We start from the raw sequence: 26,541 nt of genomic DNA on the forward strand, positions 1-26,541 counted from the left end.
GGTCCAGGAAGCAAGTCAGGATAATACTGGAAAGACTGTATGTTTTATCTTCTGTTTTTGTATGGCAAGAGGGACTTGAGGAGACCTCATGTAGTAATTCAAATATATTCACGTATGATAAGTCCCTCTTAAATAAGAAGTGTACAATAATTACTAAGATGTAAACATACCCTAGTTACTAGGTGATAATTCATTTACCTTCACTTAAGGTTGTAGTGGATCAGTCCTAAAGAAGGTCTCCTCTCCATTAGTGTGGACATATATAAGACAACATAAGGTCCACCTCGTTCTTGATGACTGGAGCTCCTGGGTGGATGTTATCGGGCAGATAGTGGCAGGATGTCATGTCCCAGGCATCAAGAATTATGACCCCAATTCCTTTGAAGGCCGCCCTCAGTAATATGTCTAACTGAAGAGACAACCAGTCACTGCCATATATTGACTTATAACCCGTATTGGCTGATTTGATTATCACTGTCGTCTCAGGGCTCCGAAAAAGCAGAGATGAGATTGCTTTACGGACTCTCTCCAGTCGCTCTAAGTAAACCTTCACAGGGTAGGAAGTAAAATGAGCCCACAGGGTAAGTACGATCACAGTGTGCGGTCCTCCACCAATCCCAGCCAAATGAGCTGCTTCATAGTGGAGGTCTGACATCATGGTCTTGGTGGTCCTTAAAGGTAATCCATGAGCGCGCCATAGCATGACCAGACCGGCATCAGCATCTACGGCTATCAGAGGTCCTGACTGGTAATTAACATGAAGGTCTATCCTCTTGAGGCCTACAGAGAACAAATATCATTAGAAACAGTGACTGTAGCATACTTTCTCTTCTACCACTAGACTTATTTTAGGTTTGATGTTTTAGAAGATTTTTTTTGCTATGTGGTCAATTGAATAGATGTGACATTTGTATAATAACATTCCACGAAAACATTACCCAAGCTGAGCTCTACACCGAAGGTTAAGTTAAAGGGTTTTCCAAAAATGTTGGTGGGGAGATCCAGCTACCTTCAACCCCACTGATCAACAGACTGAGGGGGTAAAGAAACTTGATGGATGACTACAACCCCTTTACTGCGGTACCCTGCACAACAATGTCCATACAAGTATGGCCATGCCTGGTACTGCAGCTAAGTCCCACTGTGCCATAATTAGAATCAGGCAAAGTCCCCATGGACTTCATTGCGTTGGGTCTTGAAGTGAAGGGGCTGCAGTGCATTAGTGCCCTCTTCTGCGAGTTTGTTCTGATGATTGTTAGGTTTCACTGAAAATGGGGTCTCAATGATCATACATTGATGGTTTATCCTTAGGTTAGGCTATTAAATCCTTCCTGCAGATAAACATGCCATTACATCCAAAGTGTTGTGTGTTTGTTCCCAGCAAGAGAAACCAAGTAATCTTGTAGATATGATACCTTTTATTGGCTAACAAAAAACATGATGTTATTGCGAGCTTTCAAACCTCTCAGGGTTCTTCCTCAGGCTTAAATTAAATTGATCTAAAGAGACAAATACTGTATATACACACATACATATAAAAAGGCACAGACATGGAGTGATAAATTTGCACTTAAAACAATACCAGAACAGGATGAGCAGAGGAGTAAATATTTAATTAGTTCACTGATAAAGGATGTGAAAGTTTTATGGTCCCTATATTGGTGAAAGGGGGTCACAGGGCCAGAGTGTTATCTGTGCTAAAGATTTCTCCTATTCTCCAGTCATGGAGAAATCAAGTCTTAACAAATTTAGGCCTGTGTTAAAAGTGTCAAAGATGGCTATAAACTTGTACTCCCAGATTCTACTATGATGTAGAGATTTGAAGTTGCCTTTTAATATAGTAACTTTCATATGTTCTATGTTGTGTCCGTGACTAGAAAAATGTCCTGACCCAGGTAATTTTGCCTTTTTTTGTTAATTGTATAGCAGGGAGATCTTAACCTTGCTTTCAGTTTTTGTCCTGTTTCTATGTTGGAGAAAATTTCCGAAGAGGGTTCACGCGATTATGAGAAAATGCGATTCTGGTATTGTTTTAAGTGAAAATTAATCACACCGTGTCTGTGCCTTGTCATATGTATGTGTATGAGGAAGAACCCCAAGTAGGTTCAAAAGCTCACTATAACATCATGTATTTTTGTTAGCTATTAAAAGGTATCACATCTACAAGATTACTTGTTTTCTCTTACCGAGAACAATCACATTTCGCTCTACTAGCTAACATGATACCAAACTTTTTTCCTTTTTATCCAAAGTGTTCTTACCAACAATGGATGCAACAGTATGTCCAGTGAATAACTCAGCACAGGAGTTGACCCCACGTCATCCACAGTGGACGATGGTTGTAATATATAGCAAACATCATACTAATCCTGGTCATTGAATCCTTTAGATGCCATGGTCAGTAATAACTATGGCATCTATGTGGTTAGACATAGGAAGAGGGCTACATTTGTCAATCCATTGGCACCTGAACAAATGGACTACATTCGTCAGCTGATGGGTGCCTTGCAAAGTAATAGCAGGGTGATGATGAGTTTCCATGGGCCTCACAGTGGCATCTGGCCTAATAGCTTGCCTGTCGGGGTTACACAGGCAATAATGCAATGGAAGCATTCCAAAGCATGATAAAGAAGGTAAAGGGATTGTAGCTTGTAGACTCCTTTGCGAACAAGAAAAGGGAAATTTAAATTTAATAACATAAGAAATTAGGTAATAAGTAATTTAGGTTCAAGCCTTAAAGGGGTTGTCTCGCGAAATCAAGTGGGGTTATACACTTCTGTATGGCCATATTAATGCACTTTGTAATATACATCGTGCATTAAATATGAGCCATACAGAAGTTATTCACTTACCTGCTCCGTTGCTACGTCCCCGTCGCCATGGTTCCGTCTAATTTCGGTGTCTTCTTGCTTTTTTAGACGCGCTTGCGCAGATGGATCTTCTCCCTTCGGCTTGGCTCGGAAGCATCTGTGTTTTGGCCCCGCCCCCTTGTACGCGTCATCGCGTAGCTCCACCCCCGTCACTTGCCGATTCCAGCCAATCAGGAGTCTGGAACCGACACACGTCATGGGGCGGAGCTACGCGATGACGCGTACAAGGGGGCGGAGCCAAAACGCTGATGCTTCCGAGCCAAGCCGAAGGGAGAAGATCCATCTGCGCAAGCGCGTCTAAAAAAGCAAGAAGACACCGAAATTAGACGGAACCATGGCGACGGGGATGCTAGCAACGGAGCAGGTAAGTGAATAACTTCTGTATGGCTCATATTTAATGCACGATGTACATTACAAAGTGCATTAATATGGCCATACAGAAGTGTATAACCCCACTTGATTTCGCAAGACAACCCCTTTAAGCAAAAAACTGGAAAAATTTAGAAAACCCTTTTACAGATGGACATTTCTGGATCATTTCTGTAACATTTACTGTAAGCAACATATAGGTCTTACTTGGTATGAATGATATCAGGTACTCAAACCACTGCCGCAGAGTGGAGTCTCCAAACATATGGATATCTTTTCCTTTAAGGCAGTCACGGGCATCTGAAGGCTGAGGAAAATGACGTCCCTGGCACACTAAAGATGTCCAAGTGTCTTTATAATAGAATCCAGAAGGTTGGGGAGACTCTTGTCCAGGTCTACAGGAGGGGAGCTTGGAGGCGAGTTCTGCAAGAGGATGGAAGGATCAAGGATAATAGTGGAAGTAAGGTCTACTCAAGTGACTGTGACTCACAAGACAAGTGATAGTTAATGTGGACACCATGATGCAACCAAGGACGACCTAATCATAGACTCCAGTGATGCCACCAGCACTTTCCTATAGGGTAGGATGATTGAGCACTGTAATCACAATGGCTGGTTTTGCATCTCCTGAGTTTGGTAACAGTGGAGCGCGCAGTGTGTGCTCCTCGGTCTCTGAAACTCCCATAGACTTCCATGTTCACTTGACTGTTTCTGTAATTACCAACGTCTCCGGCCAATGCATTCTGCCAGATCGAGGGCAAAGGGGGCCAAAACTAGAGATGGGTGCAGATCCCAGAGGTAGGACATGCATCTATCTGGCATATCCTTGTAACGTAGGAGGATATGAATGAGTGTGTAGAGCTGCTCTCTGACTATTATATATGTTTACTAGAGCTGAGCTGCTGTATCTAAGCCTGCTCTGTTATAAAACTTGTCTTATAGAATATATATACATTTTTTGGAGGGGGGCCCAGTGAGGTTTGTGTAAGTCCCTGGATAGAGTAGGTCTACAACCTGAGGATTTTTATCAAGGATCAACAGCTAGTGCCCCGACATGGGGGGCAACTGTGACTGGCATCCCATTATGGGGTTATTGCCAGCTTTTGACACAATACAGGAAGCATTGGTGGCTGGCACCTTAATACGAGGGTCCTCAACGCATAGCGCCACAATATAAGAATGGTGACAGCCAGTTGTCAGTTTATTCATATATTGCCTGGTGGAATAATGGAGGTAAAAAAAATAATTACCCCTTTTTACACTGAACTGTATTTTTTGATGAAAAAGGTGGCAACCCTACCTGTGACACATGTGGAGATGAACTAAATGGGACTGAACAGGATCTCAGGAACATTTTACCCCCAATGACTCCCTTTAATTTAAGGGAGTATAACAATCGCTGGACGAAACTTAATTCAAAGGTAGAAAGAAATGCAAGTCATACAGGGTTCACAGTGAGAAAGAAAATACATGTAAATGCTTCTACAAGGTAAGTGCGCGTTCACATCAGTGCTCGGGGGTTCCGTCAGTAAGGGTGATCAATGAGTGGAACAGGTTGCCACGGGAGGTGGTGAGTTCTCCTTCAATGGAAGTCTTCACAGGCTGGACAAACATCTGCCTGGTATGATTTAGTGATCCTGCACTGAGCAGGGGGTTGGACCCGATGACCCTGGAGGTCCCTTCCAACTCTACCATTTTGTGATTCTATGATTCTAATGGGGTCCCTTGAATTTACAGCCAGCAGTCCGGCATTTTGCTGAAATTGACAGGACAAAATAGCGCTATTTCATCCTGTTTTTCAGCGGAAATCAGCAGCGGAACCTCTGATGCTGATATGAACAAGCCCGAACACAAGACAGGGTTTTACAAGATTAGAAAAAAGGGGCTGATATTTTTGCTACAACAGCGCCACTCTCCTCTGTGGGCTTTGTCTGGTATTGCAGCTCAGGTGCAGATGTTTTTTTTAGCAGTCTCATGCAAGTCCTTTATAATGAAAAGCTTTGCATCCCTATTATTTACTTTGTTTCAGTGCCTCAACATTTTCAAGACATCTGTTTTCCATCAGTGAATAGAAACATCAATTGCCTATAGATCCAGAGGCTGTAAACCTGTACAAACCTGAAGTCTATTCACAGATGAGAGTTTGCTACCATTGTATCTAGTCTAAACAATCCTCTGGACTCCAGACTGATACATTTTTAATGCACCGATACATTGTCTCAGGACAGGAAAGAGATTTATGCTGGATTTATGGATTCCATTCTCTGACATCAAGCAGAGATCTTCAATATCTTGAGAAATTGACTGAAACAATTGAGCTTTATTTATGTAAAAGCAGAACATGTTGTCATCTACATCCTTACCGGAGAAGTGCGGATCTGGCTTAACGTTGATTGGAGGAACTGAACCAGATATCGTCTTGTCAGTGACAGAGCTGAGGAGGGAAATCAGAAATCGGAATCGGGACAAATCTTCCCTGAGATGGTCTGATCCAGCACCATCTAAGCCAAAGATACTCCATTCTTCGTGTTATACCTCTATATATACATCCAAATTACCAACCAACACGGCAGAACAACTGTGGAAATTGTGATATGTTTATGGATCCCACCTACATGGATCAGTGATGGATCAGTTGGTTTTACATTAAGTATGCAGAACTTTCCTGACCATAGTTGGTGACATTTATGGGGTTTTTATCTATACTAGACACAAGAGATGGGGTTAATCATGCCAAATTGGATGGGGTCTATAGGACCCAGCAGAGGCAATGATTCAGAGGGATTTCCCTACTTATGCAATGCAAACTCTACAACATAGTCTACCAAGGCACCAAAAAATTCTGTAAGAAGTTAGTTAGGTTGCCCCCAGCCGATGAACCACAGGCCCAGCCGGTAATCCGTCCGGTATTTATTTACTGGTCCTATTAGAGTCTGGTAAAAAATAATATCCTGCACTGAGGCGTTACGGCCAGGTGGCAACCAGACCAACCAGCGCATTCAATTAACTGAGGTCCCGGTTCAGATGTTGCCCCCTGGCATCTGCACTATGTACAGTAAGTGTATGAACGCAGGCAGAGAAGTAGTCCAGGGCCCTGGGTGAGTATAGCGAGCAACATCTGGAATGGAAACGTCAGGGGGAGGATGGAGTCTAGGGTGGCATCCAGAACGAAACCTCAGGTGAATGTGCTGGCTGGTCTGGCTGCTTCTCAGCCATGGGCCTGCACTATGGGTTGGGGGTCACTTATACTACTAGGGCCACTGTGGGGGTCACTGTTACTTCTAGCACTGTTAATTGGGGACCACTATTGCTTCTAGCACTGCTATTGGGGCCACTAATGGGGGTTACTATTACTTCTGGGGCCACTGTGGAGGTCACTATTACTTCTAGCACCATGATTAGGGGTCACTATTACTACTAGGACCACTGTGGGAGTCACTATTACTACTGGGGCCACTAATGGTTTCACTATTACCACAGAGCCCACTAGAATAATGGAGTTAAAAACATATTTCATGATAAATAATACCCCAGTATTACTTTGTGAAGAAAGTGGCAATCCACAATTAATAAGCACATATATTGATTTAAAACATCTCGGCTTCTTATCAGTATGTCCTCCTCTGTGTAGGTGTAATCGGGAGGTACATTCCTGTAAGCTTGTTAGTAACTTTCAACAAGAATCATCTAAAGATAAGAACAGGACAGAAACCTAGCGGTAATCCAATTAATATTTCCAGGTGGGTCATTCTAACTGAAATCTAACATTTTTCTCAAGTAAAAGTTGAAATGAATACAGATATATATGTGTATTATAGCAGACAAGCAAAGAGACAAAATGGAGTCTTTGTAGTCCATTTTTAAAGCGTCAGCCCTTACACGTATAAGCTTAAACCTTTAGCAGAAGAAGACGCAAATTATAAACACATAATTATTCTGTGAAATACACTTATCTTTCTCTATTTAAAAGCATAAACCAGAATTAACCCCTCACATAATCCCCCATTTGGACATAGGGTTCACCATCATGCTATGCACTTCACCCGAGTGGTGCCGGCTCCTGCCAGATTCCCTAGAGTCATGTGGTGGTCCCGAAGTCCATCTGGGTTAGAGTTTAGCAAAAGCCTTTTCACTACAACATGTGGTACAAGACATGATTAACTTTAAAGCAATATATATGACAAGCAAAATCATCACTACTTGAAGCATACTTTGTAAAATTCCCGTGAACCACCCTCCTAAACCAGAGAACCAATTGGCTGCGTTCAAAGAACTAAATGCGTTACCCCACCAGCTATCTCTGGTTTCTGAGTTTTCATTTGTCCATGCAAGCAGTTCTTTCGACGGAACAGGAACAGCCAGGAAAGGAAAACTAGTGGCACCAGGTGTGTGTACAAGTCCAACAGTCTTTCACCTGTGAGGTGTTCAGTCCATCTACCAGTATTTGGTGGTGTCTAACAAAGTGGTTCTGGGCATTGTCCTTTTGCACCCTCTCATAAGGGCGAAGCATGAAGTGAGGAGTCCAAAAAGTCCAACAATAAACAAAATTTCCTTCATTTTCCTTCTCATAGGGGGGGCAAAGCAGGGCGTGAAAAGTCCCATTAGTCCCAAGACAAGCAACAGTTCCTTCAACTTTCACAGAAGTAGGTGTGATCAGCAGGACTTGATAGGGCCCCTTGAATCTGGGCCCTAGGGATTTCCGGACACGCCTGTTTACGACCACCCAGTCTCCAGGTTGTAGGGAGTGAGATTCCTTTAAGTTGTCTGGGTCTGGAATGGAAGAAAAAGACTAGATTCTGTGTTACTGTTAGTTGGTCACACAGGTGCTTTACATATCCGGCTACTGTGTCATAGCCCTGCTGTAGGGCCTGTGGATGATACAGTCCCAATATTGGCATAGAGCCAAACAACACTTCTTTTAACTTAAGCGTACCATTTTAGTCTTTTAACTTTGTCGGAACTCTGCGGGTGGTATGGGGTGTGAAACGCTTGTTCCACCCCAAGGGCTGACATCACCTCTCGCATCACTTTACCTGTAAAATGTGTACCCCTGTCACTCTCAATTGTCTCTGGTACCCCAAATCTACATACAAGTTCTGACACAAGTTTAGTCGCTGTGCATTGTGCGGTGGCTTTGGACAGGTCCACGCACACAAGGACGTACTCATACCTTCCTGACCTGGGCAGTTGGATGTAGTCTATCTGTAGTCTCTGAAAGGGGTACAAGGGCCAAGGTGTACATTTCTTAGGAGTTTTGACAACCTGCCCTGGGTTGTGTAGTGCACACACTTCACATGCCCTGACATATGCCTTTGCCATCCTGTCAAACCCTGGAGTGCACCAAACCTTGTCCAAAAGAACAACCATGGCATTGCGAGAGGCGTGGACCTTTCCATGGGCTACTGCCGCCAAACTAGGGTAGGCAGCCGCCGGTAAACACACTCTTTCTCTCATCATCCACACATCCTTCACTTTCCTCCCTCCTGCCATGGCCCATCTCTCCTCTTCCCTTCTGGTGGGCTTCAGTACCACCTTGGTAGAAGCGGCTAAAGAAGAAATGCCGGCAGGTACCCCGGTGTCCTCCTCAGGCGGGCAGGATCTTTGCCGGGTACTAACCCTGCACACACGGTCCTCCCTGTCCAGCAGGGCTGCAGCCTTGGCTGCTCTATCGGCCTTCTCGTTTCCCTTGCTTTCCAGGGACTGACCCTGAGTGTGTGCTTAAACTTTTACTGTAGCTACCTGTTCTGGTAACATGATGGCTTCCATTAGTAAACTTACAGCTTTTCTATTCTTGATCGGCTTGCCTTGAGCTGTGACGCTCCGCACGCGCCAGATAGGCCTGTAGTCGTGTGCCACACCAAACGCGTACCTGGAGTCAGTGTAGATGTTGGCAGTTACGCCCTTGGCTAGTTTACAGGCTTCAGTCAAAGCGCACAGTTCCGCTTCTTGTGCTGACACATGTGGAGGCAGTGGTTGACTTACAAGTACCTCATTCAGTGTGACTACTTCAAAACCTGTTACAAACCTTCCTTCGTCAGTCAGGTATCCAGATCCATCCACAAACAGCTCAAACTGGGGGTTCTGCAGGGGCTTGTCTGTGACATGCGCAAACCCAGCTGTTTCCTGGGCCATGAGGGCTACACAGTCATGCTGGTTTCCGGTGTCAAATGCCTCCTGTTCGTCAGTCAGGGAGTTGTAAAACAACTGATCCCCTGTACTTACTCCCCCATTTGAATCTACGTCACCTAATGGAAGTAAGGTGGCTGGATTCAAGGTGGTGCACCTTTGGAATGAGATGTTCGAGGAGGAATGCACTGCGAGTTCCATTTTTATCCGTCTGGCAAGAGACAGATGTCTACGGCTTACCTGAGTCAGGATACCGTGTATGTCATGTGGGGTGTAGATCACCATGGTGTGATCTAGGACAACGTCAGAACTTTTGTCCAGTAGCGCCTGAACTGCTAGAACCGCTCGGACGCATGATAGAGACCCTCTAGCCACCGCGTCAAGATGGGCACTGTAGTATGCTAAAGGTCGCTTTTTGTCACCATGCATTTGTGTCAGTACAGCGGTGGCGTGTCCCGCCATCTCAGTGACGTACATCTGGAAAGGTTTGTCATAGTCTGGCAGCCCCAGTGTGGGTGCACTGGTTATCTGTACTTTCAGCTGATGGAGGGCTGACTCGGCCTGCGGGGTCAGGGCAAATGGCCGTGAACCCAGTCGTACAGAGGCTGCATGGTCATGGAGGCAGAGCATATCCACGGCCGACAGTATGAGTCCAGTCCCAAGAAGGTACGCAACTGAGCATGGGAGGTGGGAAGTTGCATGTCACTTACCACCTTCGTGCATTCCGGCGTCAGGTGTTTGGTACCTGGACCTAGGCAGTGGCCCAGGAACACTACGTGAGATTTGCAGAACTGAAGTTTCTCTTTGCTGGCTTTGCAGCCATTCTACTCTGATGGAGGAAACACAAAAGGCTTAGTGATGCATTGAGGCAACTATTTGGGTCAGGAGCACACAAAAGTAAGTCATCAACATATTACAAGAGGGCGGTGCCCTCGGGAATTGGCCAGGCGTCTAATACCAGCTTCATGCATCTGGTGAACTGGTTTTGGGCTATTCTGTGCCCCTTGTGGCAGCACTGTCCAACAGTACTGCTTTCCTCTGAAAATAAATGCAAACAAATACTGACAGTCTGGCTGGCCCTTTATACTCTTTCTCTTAACAGGGAACAAAAGGGGTATTGGCTGGGAAGACACATTCCTTAAGGGCTTTAAGTTAACATAAAGAAGAGACAGTGTCTGCAATTGCATCTTCCTGGACATGTGCCAGGGGGTACTGACGGACCAAGGGGGCTTTTTTTTTTGTTAACCATTACCGGTGGGACTGACAGTCTGCCAAGGTCCATCTGTTTGGTGGCCCAAAGGCTCAAAGGAACGACACTAAGAGCTTGTTCTTCTGCGTGTGTAAGAGTGAGGACAGGGAGAGATTACCACTAGGGGGTAGTTCAATACCAACTCCGAAGATTTGTTAACCATTGCCTGTACTGCTGCTACCGCACAAACACATGAGGGAGCTCCTCGAGCCACTGGATCCAGCCTCATGGAGTATTATCCAAGTGGCCGTGGTTGTCCTCCGTGCTTTTGTGTCAATACTGTCGTCACATGGCCAGAAAATTCAGTACAGAAAAGAATAAAGGGTAAAGTGTAAAAGGGTGGAGAGCTGAGAATTGAGCATAAGAGAGGAAACAGTGGATCCATGGGCGGCAGTATGCAACAAGGCCCAGAAAGGTGCGGAGTTTGACAGCAGGTGTAAGTACAGGTATGGTCGTTTGCGTGTTTCTCCTACAGAACATTCTCTCAGAGACAGTACAGTACTAACAGCATTTAGCAGTGATACAGACATCCAATCAATCACAGAACGAACACTTACCCAAAAAGCAAAAATATACCTTAAAATTCATATATGTTTTCTATTTTTAAAACCATATAATTCACGTAATTCATTACAAGTTTCTTATTTCATCAACGTCTGTCTTTCTTCTATGACCTTGAATTTTATCTCTCTATGAAACAGATTTTAGAAAGCGGCCAGAATATTCAGACTTTACACAGCATCAATCATTAGTAATTATAAGAGGTATATTTCTCTGAGGATATGCATAGTTAAACACATAGAAAAGACAACATGCTAAGCGCTTCTAACAGCGCAGCATTTTTAACCCTTGTATTCTTAAAAGCCCCCACTGACGTGAGTGGAGTATAACTTTCTTACACTTTCTTGTAGAAGACTAAGACCTATAAGAAAGATTAGATTACATAACATCAAGACATACAAGACAAACAATATTGGTTATTTGTCACATAATTGTCCACAGATTCTGCACGAACTTGCTTTATGTCCCAAAGGAACACAGACTATAAAAGAATTCCCTTGCTCTGATAACCCATTACCGCCGTGTCTACACTTGCCTCTATCCATCTGTCTAGAATACTTTTATCCAACCTTTGACTATTTCTGAATCTTTCCCAAACTTGTTGGTCTAAGATTCCCAAAATTCTAACCTGCTTTTCTCAACAACTTGCTAGATTCTCTCCCCACGGCTAACTTGCTTTCTCTGTCCTTTGCTATTTCTCTAGCTTTTTCCATATTGTCTGTTCTTTTTTTTTTTTTCTAAACCGGCGTCTCTGATATCTTTCATGCTTTTTCCCGTACTATTGCCAGAACTCATAGTTAAAGGTTCCCGCCTTTTTAAGTCCTATCTGTTTATATATTTTATAGGCTTACCTACAGATGTCCTTCCCTTCCCCAAATCTTATTATTTCAATGGGTGTCAGGAAAGTCTGAGACTGGTCGGACCCCATTCTGACTATGGACTTACCCTTTTGATTTACCACTATTGTCCCTACTGCCGAGTCCACAACTGGCAGGATACTTATGGACTTTTCAGTCCCTTCTGCCACGTCCGCAACGGGCAGGATATTTAGGGCCCTCCTGCCAAGTATTGGCAGGATACATCTCTTCTGCCGAGTCCGCAACTGGCAGAAATACTTATGGACTTTTCAGTCCCTTCTGCCATGTCCGCAACGGGCAGGATATTTATTCGCAATATCTTTACTTCTTACGGGGATAGAGGAAGGACCACGGCTTGCCTTGCTGGGCGGCTTTTAGTAATCTTATTACAAATTACAGCTAACATTATGAGTCCGGCAAAAAGCAATAATTTCTACAGCACACAGCAGACAGCATGGCAATATACACACAAGGGTTCTTCCGTCTAGCACAGTTACTAAGAACACCAAAAATAACAGGCAGAAGTGTCCTATAAACATGCAGCGACTAACCTCCTGTCGACACGGGACTGAAGTCAGGGGAACCCAGAGCTGGAGTGGTAAGTCAGGGGCTTACCTTACACCGGTGTTTTGTAGATCTGGGGTCCTGCGGCCTCTGGTCCGGCTGGTCGGCAGGTAGGTTCGTCAGGTATCGGCTGCAGGTAAGGAGTTAACTTCTGCCCCACGTTGGAGCGCCAAGTATTGTGGGGGGTCACAAGGGGACCCGTCAGCTGATGCTGTCTGCTTCCCAATCAGTTGAACATGCGAGTATACTCAGAGGAATTCAATGGACACCACACCGTATGTGTTAACCAAAGAAAATGCCTGTTTATTGTACAATGTATTCAATCTTTATACGGTTCTATGAAGCGAGTGGCTTTATGCCAGATACAATTAAAATTAATAAGCACATATATTGATTTAAAACATCTCGGCTTCTTATCAGTATGTCCTCCTCTGTGTAGGTGTAATCGGGAGGTACATTCCTGTAAGCTTGTTAGTAACTTTCAACAAGAATCATCTAAAGATAAGAACAGGACAGAAACCTAACGGTAATCCAATTAATATTTCCAGGTGGGTCATTCTAACTGAAATCTAACATTTTTCTCAAGTAAAAGTTGAAATGAATACAGATATATATGTGTATTATAGCAGACAAGCAAAGAGACAAAATGGAGTCTTTGTAGTCCATTTTTAAAACGTCAGCCCTTACACGTATAAGCTTAAACCTGTAGCAGAAGAAGACGCAAATTATAAACACATAATTATTCTGTGAAATACACTTATCTTTCTCTATTTAAAAGCATAAACCAGAATTAACCCCTCACAAGGTCATTAGATAGATCTCTGTCTTCACCTTTGTACATAGTGATTAAATTACCCCATAGCTGTATTTTCTGGGTTCCTTACACCGCTCATTCCTTTGCCTATTGTTATCGTCCACTTCTGAACCTGTTCTGCCTCGTAAACAGTATTCCATGTGCAGACGGGCAAATGCTTTGTATACAGGTAAAACTACACTGCGCAAAAGAAACCTCAGGGAACAGTTAAATCACACCTCACATAACATTCACCATCGTGTCTCCAGACGCTCTCACACATCCTCAGTGGGAACCTGCCTTCATCTGTGATGAGACGTCAATGGTGGACCTGCCAATTTTGATGTTTGCAAGCAAATACAGTTTGACAGCACGGTGCTGGGCTGTAAGTGCCGGTTCCATTGCAGGACGTCGGGCCACCATGGAGGCTGCCCAGCGTAGTCTGGTAAGTAGCCGCTGGAGGTCATTGTGTAGGACAGATTGATTTCCATGAAGTGGAAGTGACTTGGGGACATACTCGGATGTGCAAGTGTTTCCAATTTTTTTTTTGAGTAGTGCATATTCTCATCATATGCATCTGGTGTATGATATGATTTTATTTGCTTTAGCGGAAGCTGCCTGGCATGGATTGCTAAACTTTGTCTTCCAGGAAAACCTCTAAGTTTATGTAAGGCTGATGTCAGTTCTGCAGCAGGGATTCCACTTTCCCTCTCCATTCGAGAAGCAGGATTTTTGCAGCATTTTCAGCCAGGTCTGTGAGGGAACCTTCGGCCGGAGGTTCAGACACAGATGTGAAGCAACCCTAATTTTTGTTGAGTGCTGAAAATAAAAACAACCCTCAGGCATCATCTGAGAATTCTACTTCTTCCTTAGTAATATCTTATATAGGGCTCATCAAAAATGAATTCAAAGGGACATCGCTCACCTGCTAAGGAGAGAGTCCTCCAGAGCATTCGTCACTTTGCGGTATCCGCTCGCAGAGTGGTAGATCAGTGAGTTACATGGCATCTTCTGTGGTCTCACACACTGCCACGTATCTCCACTGATGGCATCTGTATATGTGCAAAGGTCATTTCCTGCAACCTGCACATTGCACTCCACCTCGGCTCTGCTGCCATTATAGTGGAAATATCCTCTGAAATAGACCTGGAAGTCAAAAACTGCAAGTCATAAAACTTTTGAGAAAGAACATTAAGGCAAGCTTGAGTTGCACATGTTTAGAAAAACAAGGCTGCTTTCCTCCAGAAACTACACTAAACCTATCCATGGGTTGTACCTGGTATTGCATCTCAGGTTCATTGAAGTAAATGGGGTTGGAGTGCAATGCCAGGCACAAAAATGCCCACAAAACACCCCAATCACTGTCCCATACATTGCATTACTTCTGTATAGCATCGTACTGTGCCTACAGCACCATCCTATTACACCATGCCGGAGACAGAGTGTGATGGAAGTACTAAGATGGCAAGTCGGAAGGCCTTCATTAGGTCCTCAGATTGCCATGACAGCTATTCAGTACCCCATAATCACATTACTTTTACAGGCAGGCGTTAGCTTTATAATACGACCAGCACCAAGTGTATATGGAGCGGGCTCAGCTCATCATGTACATACAGGCGCAGCAATGTTTAACATGACTTATGGTCCTTTTACACAGGATGACTGTTGGGGGCTTGAATGTCCGAGTGATAATCGCTTCTGGGCTTTCACACAGCAGCAATGATCACTCAGTGAATGGAGGTGGAATGGGCAGGAGATCTCTTCCACCTGCCCCCAGTCACAGTAAACAGGCAGTCATTCATAGATGAACCGCTGTCTGTTTACACAGGCCCAGGATACTTTGATTTTTATCAAAAACAAGCTGTTTACCCTTTTAATAGCTTAAGATAAGAACTTATCACAGAAAGTTAAACACTCTGCTACATCTGTACTGCTAAGGAGTTAACAATAGGAATAGGTTTTTTTTTGGGGGGGGGGGAGTAGGTGGGTCATCTGACAAGATGGGCCCAATGTACCAATATTTAGGTATGGTACATAGATGACGTTTTCGGATTTACTTCACTTGTCTGGATCAAAATACCTTCCAAATGAACTTTGATCTCCTGGCAGCAAATAATCTCCTTCCCAGCTTTATTATCAGGACAACAAACAGTCTTTTGCTTGACAACGGGTAATGAATGACTAGAGATGAGCGAGCACCAAAATGCTCGGGTGCTCGTTGCTCGGGTTGAACTTTCCGCGATGCTCGAGGGTTCGTTTCGAGTAACGAACCCCATTGAAATCAATGGGCGACTCGAGCATTTTTGTATATGACCCATGCTCCGCTAAGGTTTTCATTGGTGAAAATCTGCAAAACCCAAGAAAGTGATGGAAACGACACAGAAACGGATAGGGCAGGCGAGGGGCTACATGTTGGGCTGCATCTCAAGTTCGCAGTTCCCACTATTAAGCCACAATAGTGGCAAGAGTGTGCCCCTCCCCCAACAATTTTTGCTTCAGACAAACCCTCATTAGTAAGCCACACCTTAGCTAAGCACCACACTACCTCCAACTAAGCACAATCACTGCCTGCGGGACACACCGCTGCCTCTTCTCCTGGGTTACATGCTGCCCAACCCCCCCACACGACCCAGTGTCCACACCGCTCAAAAAGTGTCTCTGTGCAGCCTTCAGCTGCCCTCATGCCACACCACCCTCATGTCTATTTATAAGTGCGTCTGCCATGAGGAGGAACCGGAGGCACACACTGCAGAGGGTTGGCAGGGCCAAGCAGCGACCCTCTTTACAGCCCACAATGCTGTACAGAAACAATGAGAAATCCAATCCTGTGCCACCTTCGTCAGGAGCTGCAAACGTGGGCATAGCAATGGGGAATCCATGTGCCACACAGTATTCATTCTGTCAAGGTGTCGCATAGCTCAATCCACACTGCAAGGGGAAAGCCGTCAGCGCTCTGCCCCCTACCCAAGTCAGTCAGTGTCTTTGTGCCAGACAGGTCAAACACCGCGATGGGAACTAAGTTTGCACCAACAGCATAGGTGGGTCCTAGGAAACCCAAGACATGAACAAAAAATTGATCTGAGCGGCCAAACATGGCAGACTTGCACCGCGCCCACGACATAGGCCTCGGCCCACAGCTTTAGCAATCGTAGGCAGGAAGCAGACTTTCACTGCACCCAGGACATAGGCCTCTGCACAAACCCTCAGCAATCGCGGGCCTACAGCGGACTCCAATGCTAGCGTAGCTGTGAACGTCTCATTAGCGCTGTATTGCTCCTGTAGTTTGTCCCATTGCAGTGCCCCGGATAGTAGAGCTAATGTTAGATTAAATACAGGTGGGCTTCGGCCCACACTGCATGCCCCAGTCAGACTGGGGTTTTTTATAAGTATACATAGGCAGGTACAACTCCCTAATGTGAAGTCCGTGTGGACCCACAGCATGGGTGGCTCCCTGGAACCCACCGGCGGTACATAAAAATATCCCATTGCAGTGCCCTGGACAGCAGAGCTAACGTCAGATTAAATACAGGTGGGCTTCGGCCCACACTGCATGCCCCAGTCAGACTGGGTTTTTTTATAAATACACGGCAGGTACAACTCCCCTATGTGAAGTCCGTGTGGACCCACAGCATGCGTGGGTCCCAGGAAGCCACCGGCGGTACATAAATAAATCCCATTGCATTGCCCTGCACAGCTGAGGTAACGTCAGATTAAATATAGGTGGGCTTCGGGCCACTCTGCATGCCCCAGTCAGACTGGGGTTCTTTATAAGTAGACACAGGCAGGTACAACTCCGTGTGGACCGACAGCATGGGTGGGTCCCAAGAAGCCATCGGCGGTACATAAATATATCCCATTGCATTGCCCTGCACAGCTGAGGTAACGTCAGATTAAATACAGGTGGGCTTCGGCCTACACTGCATGCTCCAGTCAGACTGGGTTTTTTTATAAGTTGACACAGGCAGGTACAACTCCCTAATGTGAAGTCAGTGTCAACCCCACAGCATGGGTGGCTCCCTGGAACCCACCGGCGGTACATAAATATATCCCATTGCTGTGCCCTGGACAGCAGAGCTAACGTCAGATTAAATACAGGTGGGCTTCGGCCCACACTAAATGCCCTAGTCAGACTGGGAATTTTTTTTGGACCATGTACGTGGAACACCACGATGGGAACACTTAGTGCACCCATAGTATGCACCGACCCCTGTAATACTCCTGTACCTAAGGTATACGCACACCCCACTAACAGTTATGTTGCAGAAGTCTAGGGAGACCCTATTAACACTTCTGTAGTTACAGTATAGACGGACCCCAGTTACATTTCAGTAGCTGCAGTATAGGCAGAGCACAGTATCAGTTACATTTCAGTAGTAACGGTATGGACAGACCCCTGTAACATTTCCGTAACAGCAGTATAGGCATAGCCCAGTATTAGTGGGACTTCAGTAGTAACAGTATAGACAGATTGACAACACCTATGTGGAAAAGCTAGTATTTTCTAAGACAAGAGAGGGGCATTTGATTGCAATGAAAAGGATACTCAAGGTACTGAAAGTCTGCACTCCTTCTCATCTCAAGCTGGAAAATGGAAAGGCTTCATTCCTATGGTTTCCGTTGTCCATTTCAAAGTGTTAGCAAATAGCAATCCAAGTTTCCGGCTACTACCACGGATCTTTCTTAGGAATTACCAAAGATGATCACAAGTAAAGGCCTCATCATCGGTCAGTCCAAAATCATTCAGGGAGTATGTGGTTCTCAGCTGGCCTGCTTCCATTTAGGGTCGGTACTTGCTGCCACTCAGTCCCTTGCCCTGCAGGGATGGTGTGTTCTATAGTCACCTGTATTCCGACCTCAGCTGTACGCTAATCTTTGGACTTAGCAGTACCAACAAGTTTTAAGCCACCAATGCTCTACCAGTCGGCTGAAAGCTTCAGCTAGGGATAACGAAATACTACCGCGGTTTTCAGGATGTGGCCAGGATAAAGTGGGCCGTGGCAGGGGGTGGTGGGGGGCTTTCTTATTGTGTCGTTTAAGGTGAAATTCTTGGACTGCCGCCAGACGGACCACTGCGAAAGCATTTGCCAAGAATATTTTCATTGTTGGAGGAGGAGGGGGGGGATGTCTTTAAGGCAGTACGTGTCCTGTCCCCGTGTCCGTGGCTATATACACCTTACCAGTAACCGCGTTGGTGGGAAAGTGGTCGCGACTGTGGACCTTTAAGCGCGGTTTTATTTCGTTGGTTTTCGGAATGTGGCCAGGATTAAGTGGGCCGTGGTGGGGGGCTCTCTTATTGTATCGTTTAAGGTGAAATTCTTGGACTGCCGCCAGACGGACCACTGCGAAAGCATTTGCCAAGAATGTTTTCATTGTTGGAGGAGGAGGAGGGGGATGTCTTTGAGGCAGTACGTGTCCTGTCCCCGTGTCCGTGGTTATATGCACCTTACCAGTAACCGCGTCGCTGAAAAATTGTCACGCCTGGGAACCTAATAGCGCGGCCTCGCCAGCATCATGTCTTTGGCAAGCCTCTGTTTCCACAACCCTGTAACATAGCAGTAGCAGCAGTATGGGCAGAGCCCACTATTAGTTACATTTTTGTTATAGCAGTATAGACATGCCCCACTAACATTTCCGTTGAAGCAGTATGGGCAGAGCCCAGTATTAGTAAAATTACAGTAGTAACAGTATACACCAACCAAGGTAACATTTCAGGAGCAGAAGTATCGGCAGACCGAAGTTACATTTCTGTTGCTGAAGTATAGTGAGACCCCTGTAGCATTACTGTGGCAGAAGTATAGGTAGGCAGAACAGAGTTACATTTCTGTAGCAAATGTGTAGGCCAACCCCAGACACAGTGGTGTACCATGAGTGCAGGCGAAGGCCATAAAAATTACTTGGATTACATTGTAGGCGAGGGCCCGAAAAATTGGTGTACCGACAGTACAAATGTACCCCACAAAAAGTTGCCCATGCCCAACCCAGAGGGCAGGTGAAAGCCATTAATCGCTTAGCGTACTGTGGCTTAATTTTTAACTAGGCCTGGAGGCAGCCCAGTCAAAATATAAATTGGTTCAGGTGGAAGTTTCAATGCTTTAATGAGAATTGAAACAGATAAATATTATTTAGAAAAGATATATGAGCCTTTTGGCCCACCGAAAAATTGCCCGTTCGCGGTTATCACGTGAGGTTTCAGGAGGAGGAGCCGGAGGAGGAGGACGAATATTATACACAGATTGACAAAGGTCTTTAGGTAGTGCTGCTGTCCGCTGATGGAGAAGAGAAGTCTGGGGAAATCCAGGCTTTGTTCCTCTTTATGAGTGTAAGCCTGTCGGCACTGTCAGTTGACAGGCGGGTACGCTTGTCCGTGATGATTCCCCCAGCTGCACTAAACACCCTCTCTGACAAGACGCTAGCCGCAGGGCAAGCCAACACCTCCAGGGCATACAGCGCGAGTTCGGGCCACGTGTCCAGCTTCGACACCCAGTAGTTGTACGGAGCAGAGGCGTCATGGAGGAGGGTGGTACGATCGGCTACGTACTCCCTCACCATCTTCTTACAGTGCTCCCTCTGACTCAGCCTGGACTGGGGAGGTGTGAGACAGTCTTGCTGGGGAGCCATAAAGCTGGCAAAGGCCTTGGAGAGTGTTCCCCTGCCTGCACTGAACATGCTGCCTGATCTCCACGCCTCTTCTTCTACTTGGCCCTCGGAACTGCGCCTTCTGCCACTAGCGCTGTCAGATGGGAAGTTTACCATCAGTTTGTCCACCAGGGCCCTGTGGTATTGCATCATTCTCAAACCCCTTTCCTCTTCAGGAATGAGAGTGGAAAGGTTCTCCTTATACCGTGGGTCGAGCAGCGTGTACACCCAGTAATCCGTAGTGGCCAGAATGCGTCTAACGCGAGGGTCACAAGAAAGGCATGCTAACATAAAGTCAGCCATGTGTGCCAGGGTACCTGTACGCAACATATGGCTGTCCTCACTAGGAAGATCACTTTCAGTATCCTCCTCCTCAGGCCATACACGCTGAATGGATGAGAGGCAAGCAGCATGGGTACCCTCTGCAGTGGGCAAAGCTGTCTCTTCCTCCTCATGCTCCTCCCCCTCCTCCTCCTCCTCCTCCTGCTCAACGCGCTGAGATATAGACATGAGGGTGCTCTGACTATCCAGCGACATACTGTCTTCCCCTGCCTCCGTTTCTGACCGCAAAGCGTCAGCCTTTATGCTTTGCAGGGAACTTCTTAACAGGCATAGCAGGGGAATGGTGATGCTAATGATTGCAGCATCGCCACTCACCATCAGGGTAGACTCCTCAAAGTTTCCAGGGACCTGGCAGATATCTGCCATCCAGGCCCACTCCTCTGTAAAGAATTGAGGAGGCTGACTCCCACTACGCCGCCCATGTTGGAGTTGGTATTCCACTATAGCTCTACGCTGCTCATACAGCCGGGACAACATGTGGAGCGTAGAGTTCCACCGTGTGGGCACATCGCAAAGCAGTCGGTGCACTGGCAGATTAAACCGATGTTGCAGGGTGCGCAGGGTGGCAGCGTCCGTGTTGGACTTGCGGAGATGGGCGCTGACCCGGCGCACCTTGCCGAGCAGGTCTGACAAGTGTGGGTAGCCTTTCAGAAACCGCTGAACCACCAAGTTAAAGACGTGGGCCAGGCTTGGCACATGCGTGAGGCTGCCGAGCTGCAGAGCCGCCACCAGGTTACGGCCGTTGTCACACACGACCATGCCCGGTTGCAGGCTCAGTGGCGAAAGCCAGCAGTCGGTCTGCTCTGTCAGACCGTGCAACAGTTTGTGGGCCGTGTGCCTCTTATCTCCTAAGCTGAGTAGTTTCAGCACGGCCTGCTGACGCTTGCCCACCGCTGTGCTGCCACGCCGCGCGACACCGACTGCTGGCGACGTGCTGCTGCTGACACGTCTTGATTGCGAGGTAGAGGTTGTGTTGAGGGAGGAGGAGGAGGAGGAAGGTTTAGGGGAGGTGGCATACACCGCCGCAGAAACCAGCACCGATCTTGGGCCCGCAATTCTGGGGGTGGGTAGTACATGAGCGGTCCCAGGCTCTGACTCGGTCCCAGCCTCCACTAAATTCACCCAATGTGCCGTCAGGGAGATATAGTGGGCCTGCCCGCCTGTGCTTGCCCACTTGTCCGTTGTTAAGCGGACCTTGCCAGTAACCGAGTTGGTGAGGGCGCGTACGATGTTGCGTGAGACGTTGTCGTGCAGGGCTGGGACGGCACACCGTGAAAAATAGTGGCGACTGGGGACAGAGTAGCGCAGTGCTGCCGCCGCCATCATGTTTTTGAAAGCCTCAGTTTCCACAAGCCTATACGGCACCATCTCCAGGCTGATCAATTTGGCCATGTGGACATTTAAAGCTTGAGCATGCGGGTGTGTGGCGGCGTATTTGCGCTTTCGCTCCAACGATTCTCTTAGCGACAGCTGGACGCTGCGCTGAGAGACATTGCTGGATGGGGCCGAGGAGAGCGGAGGTGAGGGTGTGGGTCCAGGCCAGGAGACGGTCGTGCCTGTGTCGTGAGAGGTGGGTTTGATCTCAGTGGCAGGTTGAGGCCCAGGGGGAGAGGCAGTGGCGCAAGCCGGAGGCGGTGAACGGCCTTTGTCCCACCTTGTGGGGTGCTTGGCCATCATATGCCTGCGCATGCTGGTGGTGGTGAGGCTGGTGGTGGTGGCTCCCCGGCTGATCTTGGCGCGACAAAGGTTGCACACCATTGTTCGTCGGTCGTCCGCGGTCTCAGTGAAAAACTGCCACACCTTAGAGCACCTTGGCCTCTGCACAGTGGCTTGGCGCGAGGGGGTGCTTTGGGAAACAGCTGGTGGATTATTCGCTCTGGCCCTGCCTCTACCCCTGGCCACCCCACTGCCTCTTCCAACCTGTCCTGCGGCTGCAATTGCCTCCCCCTCTGAAGATGTGTCCTCAGTTGGCTTGTCACACCAGGTGGGGTCAGTCACCTCATCGTCCAGCGGCCGTTCCTCCGAATCCTCTGTGTGCTCCTCCCTCGGACTTACCGCCCTTACTACTACCTCACTGATAGACAACTGTGTCTCATCGTCATCATCCTCCTCACCCACTGAAAGCTTTTGAGACAGTTGCCGGAAGTCTCCAGCCTCATCCCCCGGACCCCGGGAACTTTCCAAAGGTTGGGCATCGGTCACGACAAACTCCTCCGGTCGGAGAGGAACCATTGTTGCCCAATCTGGGCAGGGGCCCGAGAACAGTTCCTGGGAGTCTGCCTGCTCCTCAGAATGTGTCATTTTCATAGAGTGAGGAGGCTGGGAGTAAGGAGGAGCAGCAGCCAGAGGATTCAGAGTTGCAGCAGTGGACGGCGTAGAAGACTGGGTGGTTGATAGATTGCTGGATGCACTTTCTGACATCCACAACAGGACCTGCTTACACTGCTCGATTTTTAATAAAGGTCTACGACGTGGACCCAAAAATTGTGATATGAAGCTGGGGACCGCAGAAACTGTCCTCTCTCCCACTCCCGCAGCAGCCGGCTGTGATTTGCCTGGACCAGGAACTCGGCCTATACCCACACCCTCACTTGGAACGCCGCGTCCTCGCCCGCGTCCACGTCCTCTACCCCTACCCTTACCCCTACCCCTCAGCATGGTGGATTAAGAATCGAGCAGAGACAGAGCTGTGTAAAAATGTTTGTGAATTATTGCCGCGCAGTTGGTGGCTGCCAGCGGTAATATAACGCAAAATGAAGCCAGAGATGCACTGGGTCACCGTCAGCCGTAAAAAGGATTTCTTTTTAAAATTTCCTTTTTTTTCTATGCAATCCAGGCTGAGGCTATGCAGTGTGTATTGCACTTTCAATCCATGGGCGTCTGACACACCATACACTTCTGAGGCAGCTGGCGTATAACATAGAGCGGTGTAAAAATTTGTGGTTTCTTGGTGTACACTTAGAGGCAGACAGCGCTGACGTTACACTAACTGCGGACCGAAAAATATTTACATGAAGGCTGCACGCGGGCTCTGCTGTGCAATACTGAGGTACTACAACTCCCAGCAACCACGGAGTTAAATGCACACGGTCGCAGGTTGCCCTAAGAAGGACCGTTGGGGTTCTTGTAGAAAGGATTCTACACTACCACTGTCCCTGCCTGACCAATACTGCCCCTATATTCAAGTACAGCCTGCAGCCTGAGAACGCTACAGCCTGCACGCCCGATATACATAAAAAAAGAAATAGTGCAAAACTGCTCACAGCAGCCACAACAGTAATGCACTAGGTGAGCTGTGGCCCTATGAAAGACCGTTGGGGTTCTTGAAGACGCTAACACTCTCCCTATAGCAGCAGCACTTCCCCTGATCTCTCTTAGCATGTGTCTGTGGCGAGCCGCAGGCGGGGCTGATTTAAATACTCGGGAGTCACTTGATCTCGCCAGCCACTCACTGCAGGGGGGTGGGATAGGGCTGGAACGTCACAGGAGGAAGTTGTAATGCCTTCCCTGTGTTTCTATTGGCCAGAAAAGGGCGTAAATTTCTCAGTGAAGGAAATGTAATTGACTCGAGTGCCGCGTGGTGCTCGTCTTGAGTAACGAGCGTCTCGAACACACTAATACTCGAACGAGTATCAAGCTCGGACGAGTGCGCTGCTCATCTTTAGTAATGACATATCTGCTAAGCTTGTTAAATTACCATTATGTTAAGGTCCTTTAACTCAAGCTGATTGTCTGGCCTGAATGTTCCTCCGAATGCTCATTCACCATTGGGCCGTATAAAAGGTTGTGATAGTAGTTTGCCAGTCTGTAGACTTCTCTGTGACCTCATGGGGCTGAGGTATTAAGGACTACACTACATCATATATTGAGCAAATCTGTGAATGGTCTATTGTAAACGTTCTCAAAAACATTCAAAGTCTGCGAGTATGCAGTGTATTCACGGACCAGAATACAATGACTTCCTGCGTGTTTCTGCCGATCGCCAGTGTTTTACACATATCAATATGGAGCATATATTTTCACACGACCGAAAGTCATGTGAAAAATACACAGCTGTGAATGAAGCCACTGAAAACAATGGGCTCTATCCACTGCATATTACACATATAATACACACGCACCCCAGGATTAGACAATAGAAAACATGAAAAAAAAAATTCAGACTAATTTAAACATTTCTGGGGGTCTTATAAAGGAGAGGAGCTACCAGCATTCCCTTTGGTGTTCTAGTGTAGAAAAGGGGGATTACACTTAGCTCCTATTAAACCTAGTGTGTCCATTCAAACAATGGCGCAAGCACATGAGATCACATTATACACACACACAGCACTGCTGCATGCACATTGTACATGCACACAACATACAGAGCTCTGCAACATATACATATAGCTCTACAGCATACACAACTATACTACATATACAAATACAGCTCTGCTACATATATGCACACACAGCTCTGCTACATGTGCACACACACAGTTGGCATGTTAAACACTGATTTTATTAACCCTGCATACCAATAGTAATACATGACCGCTCTAGCTGTTTCCTGGTCACATGGTTATGACATCATCTATGGTCCTGCTGCTACTGCAAGACCTTTGATCTTTGCTATTGTCTATGCCTTTGTCTTCAGAGGAGGACCTACACCATGGGAGAGATATGTGAGTGATCTCCAGTGTTATCTGCTGGAGGGGAATGATCGGGTGGGGAGAGGGAGGACTGTACAGTCGTGGTATGTATGGCTGTAGAGTTCTCCTGATGATCTATCAGCACAGTAAGCAAAGGTCAGGGGTCTCTGGATCAGTCAGACCCCCATGTCTCTAAGTGATAAGGTGCAGATGCTTTACAGCAAGATTTTATCTTGCTCTAAATTGTGTCATAGTCAGAAAAAATGCAGTAATCCTGAACTCCATGTTTCATTAATCACCTTTCCAGGATCACTCTCCCTTTTCCTCCTCAAAACATCCACGGCCTCACTTGAATGAATGAGCCTGATGTGCACTTGAGCTTCCCCAGACCACGGAAGGAGGAATGTGGCTAAATAACTACCATTGCCATGGTCCTTCACCTGTCCGGTCACTCCGGCCTTCACTTTTAAAGAGTGGAGCTTGGCCTGGAAGAAGTCTCCACCATAGTTCTTTGGTTGTCCATGGTGATCCCGAGCTGTGATAACTACTTCCAAAAGCTCACCAACCCTATATGTATCCCGAAGATTTAACAAGCGGTAATGAGAATTTTGGGGGCTTGTTGAGAAATTAGAATGATTGACAAGCGATGGAGGCTTAGGCCACTCAATGACCTGGAGAAGTTCTGATAGACCTAAGTTTGTAGGAGCAACTGATGTAAAGGGTTGTCTGACGCTGGGTTGTAGGAAGACCTTGAAAGAGGCTGGTATTTGCTTCCAATCATGCAACTGATTGATCACTAGGAACCTGTAGAAAAACTGATAACATTGACTCATTAGCAGTAAGAATACGCAATCTTAGAGGAGGTTATAAGACATGTTCAAGAGACAGCTCTAGCTAGACAGCTCTATCATCATTCTTCTACTCACATAACTGCTGGCACACGAAGAGAATAATGAATCCAACTATTTTTAAAAAATCATCCAGTTATGGTTTTAAAATGACTTTCTATTCATTTCCTGTAACTCCTTAAAGGGGTTGTCTGAGTATATATATATTTTTCTTTTAAACAGCTGAGCATGCTATAACCAACTAAAGAATAGATAACTTACCTCTTTTCTCCACCCTGGAAGCAGCAGAGTGTCTCTGCTAAATTTCTTGTTCTCAGCACTGGCCGGAAGGCAGAAAACCACTTTGGCCAATCAAGCTGTAACGTCCCATCCCAAACTGCTGGCATCATGGCACCCAAGATATTGAGCAATAATGCCAGGAGACCTGGAGATGATGCTCTGGCCTCTTATTGGCCGAAGAGGCACTGTCAGCCGCACCGTACCAATTACACGGCCGGCAGTGCGACCAACCAAAGATGAAGCAGAGAAGAAGACAAGGGAGGCAGTCGCACTTTCAATATAGCTCATATTTGTCTATCTAGCTCATATCTATCTATCTATCTATCTATCTATCTCATATCTATCTGGATCTATCTATCTGTCTATCTCTTTCATAGCTATATATCTCTCTCATATGTATCTCTCTCATATCTATC

At 46.6% G+C, this 26,541-nt stretch overlaps 1 protein-coding gene across 1 annotated transcript; it reads right to left on the reverse strand.

Annotated features, from left to right (window-relative positions):
• Positions 1-247: 247 nt before the first annotated feature.
• LOC136610286 (NXPE family member 3-like) lies at positions 248-26,235 on the reverse strand. The gene is made up of 6 exons (XM_066589518.1): positions 26,108-26,235; positions 25,298-25,802; positions 14,315-14,535; positions 5,603-5,673; positions 3,447-3,662; positions 248-780 (listed from the first exon to the last, which is right to left on the reverse strand). The coding sequence occupies exons 1-6, from the start codon at positions 26,233-26,235 to the stop codon at positions 248-250; spliced, it is 1,674 nt and encodes a 557-aa protein (XP_066445615.1).
• Positions 26,236-26,541: the final 306 nt, after the last annotated feature.

The sequence above is a fragment of the Eleutherodactylus coqui genome, chromosome 2 (genome assembly GCF_035609145.1).
Source record: "Eleutherodactylus coqui strain aEleCoq1 chromosome 2, aEleCoq1.hap1, whole genome shotgun sequence".
Classification (NCBI taxonomy): Eukaryota; Metazoa; Chordata; class Amphibia; order Anura; family Eleutherodactylidae; genus Eleutherodactylus; species Eleutherodactylus coqui.

What these genes read in the sequence shown, in the direction of transcription:
- LOC136610286 (XM_066589518.1), bottom strand. Translation starts at nt 26,235, where the DNA reads ATGATGCCAGCAGTTTGGGATGGGACGTTACAGCTTGATTGGCCAAAG. An exon ending in TTCCAGGGTGGAGAAAAGAG is followed by an intron (nt 25,803 to 26,107) that starts GTAAGTTATCTA and finishes GTTTTTCTACAG; the next exon opens with GTTCCTAGTGATCAATCAGT. An exon ending in GGGAGAGTGATCCTGGAAAG is followed by an intron (nt 14,536 to 25,297) that starts GTGATTAATGAA and finishes TTTGACTTCCAG; the next exon opens with GTCTATTTCAGAGGATATTT.